Genomic DNA, 7056 nt, shown 5'->3' on the forward strand with positions numbered 1-7056 from the left:
ATTAACTACTTTATAGTACATTGGACTAGCTTTAATTTGACCGCGAATAGTAAAGATATCTATTAGCAATCAAATTAAAGCTAGTTCAATTACTATAAAGTACTTTATGACCCTTACCTTCACATAGTTCCTAAATAAATTAACTAATTACTGATAATTCAGTACATTTTTATGAAACGTTCATAAACTACTTTAAAGTACAATTATTTAGCTTTAATTTGAGTGCTAATAGACATTTGTAAAATATTTTATCTTAACTACTAGAAATGTTGTGAATTTTATTTTGTCAAATATCATAAAACTACTACTCCTACGTAAACGTAAGATAAACGTTATCAGCTAATGTAAATTTAACAAGCTTTAATTTCAGCGCTAATAGACATCTATAGTTGTTCGGACGAATATTTTGAATTATGAAAAAAATTAACTCAAGAACCCTAAAACGTACAGATGTCTGCCATCACTCAAATTAAAGCTAGTGAAATGTATTATAAAATTAGTTTATAAGTTTTATCTTCGTAGGAGTAGTAGGTCTTATGATATTTGACAAAATAATGATTTTTTGATTCAGACAACCTTTTTTGGTTTTTTGAAAAATAATATATCATGAAGTATTAGTCGTACATACATCTGCCAGTATTACAAAGAAAGGTAATTTAACTTACTATGAAGTAGTTTATAAGACGTAATTGTTTTTATTATATTTCCAAATACTTTTTCATATATCCAAATAGATATTTAGTTGTTTTTTATAAATTCAAAAAGGTTGTTCGAATAACTATAAATCATCATTTTGTAAAATATTTTTTTTAAATTATTTATTTAATGTAATTTACAACTGTACAAAATAATACAATAGGTAAATATGTAGTATGTTTCATATACACTTGAAAATCTTGGGACACAAGCACCCATTGGTGGTACTTCAAACATTAATTTAAATTAGAAGGTCCCGTGCCCATCTTCTTTTCAGACGCCTCGGAGGATTATCAGGGATTGTTAAGGATGAAAGATTAAGAATTAATGGGTTAGGTTGTAAAATATAAAAACTATTATCCCCTACAAAGAGAAACGTTATAAACTAGCTTTGAGTGTTGACAAACATCTGTACGTCTAATGGTCCCTGAGAAATAATTTTTCATAAATCAAATTTTTTTACCGAACTAGAAAACAACTTCTTTTGAGTTTATTTAATCTAATTTCATAAACAATACTATTCCTACAAATATAAGCGTAATAAACAACTTTATAGTACGTTCAACTAGCTTTGAGTGCTAGAAAACAACTCTACGTCCAATGGTCACAGAGATATAGTTTTCTATAAACCAAACTTTTTCTCCGAACAACTAGAAATTAATATCTTGTGAATTCATTTTGTGAATATAATATGAAAACTATTACTCCTACGAAGATAAGCATTATAAACTACTTTATAGCACATTAAAATACCTTTAATTTGAGTGCTAATAGACATCTATACGTAGAATAGTTTTTGAGATATAGATTTCCCAAAATAAATTCACTAACTTCTGATTTTTCATTATTTGGTTTAGAAACGTTTCTTTTAAAAAAATTGTTTCTCAGGAATTATCGAACAAAAAGAGCTTTACTAGTTTAGTCTACTGTAAATAATATTCTATTAGATTTTCTAGTGCTTTTGGTAGTTTAACAGAAGCTCTGAATAAAAAATTAATTATTTTTTTATATTTTGAAACAGCCACCATTTCGTATTCCCTTACCTATACTTGACAGACTCATCAATTTTTACTCGTAATTGTACATAGTTTTCATTAAGGTAATCAAAAATTAGGGTGAAATATTTTTATAGATTTTATTTTCTACTGGGCTCATTTCAGTGCTAATTGACTTCTGTACGTCCAATGGTTCCTGAGATGTAGATAACCAAAAATAAATTCACTAATCACTGATTTTCCAGTACATTTTGTATGAAATGTTGCTTTTTAAAAAACTGTACAAGGTTAACAGTTGAACTTAAACTGTTATGCTATTAGAGCTCATTATGATAGCAATTTTTTATCATTACATATTATAGAAAATTTACTCTATTTTAAATGAATTTTTATTAGATTTTATAGTGTTGTTGGTAGTTTCAAAGATATAGAGTTCCTAAACAAAAATTAATTGCTTTGAAGTTTATTTTTAATTTAAAAACAATTTTGATTCTTTTTTTCTCTCAACTTTCATTCCTTACAATGTCTCCAACGTTTCGGCCCTCAGGCCATTCTCAAGGATACCTTCATATTGATGTTATTTCTTTTTCAAACTCTTAAAAATGCAGGCTAATTGCCTTTGTCTCATATAACTTTTTCTAAAAAAAATTTTCTTAAATTTAAAACCTTTTTTACACAACACTTTTCTTCCTTCCTTCACTTACCATTTACAGTTGAGAGAAAAAAAGGATCAAAATTGTTTTTAAATTAAGAATAAACTAAACCACTTCCAAACAAGTATATATAAAATAATTCTTTGGAGTTTTTAAACAGGCTCCATTTTTTAATGCCTTTATATATACTTGGCAGACTCATCAATTTTGACTTTTAAATAGTTTTTATTAAGTAATTCAAAATTGGGTTGAAATAACTAACTTTTTCTCCACTGGGCTCTTGTACTATATTTTGGTCATTTACTGCTTGACTCTACCTCTCAATCAATTTTAAATAATCCTTATTATAAATAGGAATTTAATGAAATTTATTAATTAATTTAACAAGTCAAATTAAAAATCCAGACGCATAATAATTTCTTACAATAAAAAAGAAACATTTCTTCAACACTCCTCATTTTAACGAATAACATTCTGTAATGAGTATTCAACGTGAATGGGCTCGGACTCTTACCTTGGACTATTACGATGACTGGGCAAAGAAGGTAATTCGATAATAATGACAGGCCAAAGAGGAAACAAAAGGAGAAAGCACATTATGTAGAGGAAGTGTACAAATTACTATACTCTGTAGGGTACTTGCTCGGACAAAGAGGTACCACCAGTGCAAGGTGATCCAGAAATATAATGTATAAGCTAGTAGCTTCCTCAACTATTATTGCTAGTTCTAAAGCCGGATTCACACGTTTGTCACATGTCGCTAATCCAAAATACTTACCAATGTTACGTAAACCAAGAATGTAACAAAGGTCTGCGTCCAAACGCGCATATATGTTTCACAGTGGCTAACGTCGTGGACTGGAGGCTCTGCGTTGACTATTATTTTACATTTGCACTATTTTTATTATAAAAAATAAATAAACAAAGTGAATGTGAATTGAAAGGAAACATTAATATTTATTAATTATTATTAAACTATTTTTTTTTTCTGGAAGATTGCTAATTGACCGAGTTTATCAATGAATGGAATATGGTTATGGGTGCAGTCAAATAAAACTCAAATAGTAATAACTATTTTAATTGAGCCAACAAATAGGGCTTTGTCAGGGCTAAAAAAGATACAAACACTTGACATAGTTACAAAGAAAAAAAATTATATTTATTTTATTGTTTATTTATTTTATTTTAATTTATTGTTTATAACCTTTAATTTTTCTTATTAAATTTTACGTTTCACTGTATACCCCCGTTATTTTCCACTATATTTTTTTTTTCTTTGTAACTATGTCAAGTGTATCTTTTTTAGCCCTGACGAAGCCCTGCAATGTGGGGCGAAACGTTGGCTCAATTAAGTTATTATTACTATTTGAGTTTTATTTGACCGCACCCGGACCATGTAGCATTCATTATTTTTTTTTTCATTAGATATGAAATGATCAACTGAATATAAAAGAAACAAAAAAATGGTTTTCCTATTTATTTGGCTACGTTTCACTCCACCTGGCTTCTTCAGGGCTAAAAAGATACAAAACAACAAAAAATATTATAATTATATTATTTCAATTTCTTGAGACAAGGTAATTATTTTTTAAATAAATCAAAACTTGTATCCTTTTTTGTTTCAACACTTTTTATTTTTCAACAGTCCAACGTTTCGGCCATTTTAGCCATCCTCAAGGACATTTTAAATTATAAATTCTTCCTCACATTAAATTTAGAAATACTTTTGCAGGCTATTCTGCCCAGGTCATTCATTAATTATAAGTTAAAAACCTATTTTTTTAAATAATTTAAAATCATAATTATCTAGTTCTTCTTATATAAACTTATCCACACAAAATCACTACCATATACACAAACCATTTATTACTATTTATAACCATAATAAATGGTTTGTGTATATGGTAGTGATTTTGTGTGTATAATTTTATATAAGAAGAATTATATATAATTATGATTTTAAATTATTAAAAAAAATAGATTTTTAACTTAAAATTAATGGATGACCTGGGCGGAATAGCCAATTGTATTTCTAAATTTAATGTGAGGAAGAATTTATAATTGAAGATGTCCTTGAGGATGGCTAAAATGGCCGAAACGTTAGACTGTTGAAAAATAAAAAGTGTTGAGACAAAAAAGGATACAAGTTTTGATTTATTTAATAAACAAAAAATATGTTGACAGTGTAAATAATAATTTTTAATATTTTTCAGATATTCTTTTACTTCCTAAAATAAAAAATATAATAATTTTTTAACTAGGCCTTAGTTTACATAATTGTCACCTCATTATCTTACATTCCCAGTATATTTTTAGTTTTTTTATATCTTTTGTAGCCCTGAAGCCTTGCAAAGTGGGCTGAAACGTCGGCAAAGAAATAGTTGAAACTATATTTCGTTCCTTGGGGAAGAAAGTCCGGGTGGCGGTCAATAAAGGCATCGAAATAGGAAAATAAAACTATTTATTGTTAACTAACGTTTCGCTCCACTTTGCAGGGCTTTTTCAGAACTGTAAGAATCAAGTTCTGCTACCAACTATTTATCTCACAGAACTATCTTTCTCCAATCTACTTCATAAGGTCAACTATCTTCATCCAATATTTTTCGTTCCTTTTTTTTAACGAAGAATTTGGACATCAGTTGCTCCAACACATAGATATACTCTAGATATAGATATATTATATTTCTATTATTATTAGCTATAACTATTTATTACATATACGTTATACTGATATAGATACCCTTTTCTGCTTGCAGACAGCTGACAACCGACGATGACAGCCGAGACCTGTCGTGCGGGGGCTGGTGCGAGTACGTTCTGGTGGTGGTGCTTTCTTCGGTGCTCCTCTTGGCATCTCTAGTGCTCATTCTCTTCTGGGCCCTCTACTACCGAGAAGGATTCGCCTGGAACGAGAATCCCCAGCGACAGTTCAACCTCCATCCTGTTCTCATGATTGCCGGCTTCATCTTCTTCTCAGGATTTTGTAAGTAATCTAAAAGAGAATGTTAAACTATAATAAATCTATATATACTCCCCTTAACATGCTTTTGCGAACCTTAGCGAAATTGTGTGGAGTGGTGTTGAATACTTTATTTAATTTATTTGAGTGGAGGTACGCTAGGCTCTATGATATAGTATGTACAACTCAGATTACTGCATACAGCTTGTCTCCTACCGTATCTCTTGACGACTCTAATCGACATTTGATCTTCAACTCATTAAAATTCAAATTGCCTGTCAGCAACCAGATATTTCTCACATATGTACAAATAAGTAATTTGGGAAGTGCATTTCACATACCATAGGATATATCACTGCTGTGTAATGACTAAAATGTTGCCAAATTAAGACTTTGTTTTGTTTTTAGACTTAAAAGCATTTACTAGATTTGGCTTGCGACGCAAAAAAAACTTTTATTAATGAGCAATTATACCTTCGACTTGCATTGCTCTAGAAAGGAATGCAAGTGCCACATAAAACACCCTCCATCCTTTAAAACACCTCTAGCCATGCCAGGAGTTAAGTATTTTTATTCTCTATGTGAGATAAACTATTAAACAATTTGTTTACACAAGTACTATATAATAGCTGTTTGATAACTATAATAAAAATTATTAATATGAAAACTTTTGTAAAACTCGAATATTCCAACACCGCTTAAAGTAATATAAAAAAAAAAAAACCTTTTAGACATAATGTTTTAGTCTTAAAAAAATTAAATTATCTTAATTCTCAAGTTTTTACGAACATAATACAATAATATGGATACTATAATATAATATGGATTCTGATAATAAAACAGATTTTATGACTAATTTATATCGTGCCAGTTTTAATCTGGAGTTATGGCAGATGCTCAACTCATGTAGAGTGATTGCGGTTTTTGCGCACTTACTCAGCCTCCACCTGCTCAATACCAGTGACGCGGTGAGAGGACCTTGTTGTACCCCCCTATACTATACGTGGGGAATAAATGGGCTCAGGGATCCTCAAGTCGAGATTGTTTATAATTTATTTTACATTGTTTGATTATGTTCATTTTCTCTTTATATCAAATAGATAATTTATTTATTTTTTCGCTTTTTTAATCTTTGGTAGGGATTATATTCAATTAGCACTATTACTAATTGCCCAAGTTTGTGGCAGATTTTAATAATTATCAATAAATAAAGTAATATCCTGAATTCGAAAACTATATTGTTTAAGGAAGCCCCCTTAAAGATATTCAATGTCAGCTCAAAATGCTGCCTTCTAGTGGTAAACAAATAATAATAATAATACTGTTTCTGAAACTGAATCCATTTCAATGTCAGAACAATACTCTCAAAGATGGACTAAAGCTGTTTACTAGGACATCTCCAATTATCCCGATTGCCCAAAGGTAGTATGTCACCTACTGAATATAGAACTAGGTTCTCACGTCTTTGTCAAAATATTCCTGATCTTTTTTTTATATATGCTGATGGATCAAAATCTGACGAATCTACAGCATCCTCTTTCATCACAAACAACTCAACTCATAAAATAAAACTGCATAAATTATGCAGTGTATATACAGCTTAATTACATGCAATAGCCTCAGCACTCCACTTCTCCATGACAGTAACGAATACTAACATAGTTATCATTACCGACTCTTTTAAGTTCACTAAAAGCCATGAAGATCATTTACCCGAAAAACCCGGCGATCATAAAAAATCACAATTATACCA

At 29.7% G+C, this 7056-nt stretch overlaps 1 protein-coding gene across 5 annotated transcripts in view; it reads left to right on the top strand.

Annotated features, from left to right (window-relative positions):
* The window catches only part of nemy (no extended memory), a 255502-nt gene that overhangs the window by 159347 nt on the left and 89099 nt on the right, over positions 1 to 7056 (top strand). For all 5 annotated transcript variants that reach the window (XM_067050277.1, XM_067050278.1, XM_067050276.1 and 2 more), the window contains exon 2: positions 5101 to 5327. In XM_067050277.1, the coding sequence (XP_066906378.1) occupies positions 5101 to 5327 (227 nt within the window). The remainder of the gene's footprint in view (positions 1 to 5100; positions 5328 to 7056) is intronic.

This window comes from Halyomorpha halys, unplaced genomic scaffold (assembly GCF_000696795.3).
Source record: "Halyomorpha halys isolate HHAL.00 unplaced genomic scaffold, Hhal_1.1 Scaffold60.1, whole genome shotgun sequence".
Lineage (NCBI taxonomy): Eukaryota > Metazoa > Arthropoda > Insecta > Hemiptera > Pentatomidae > Halyomorpha > Halyomorpha halys.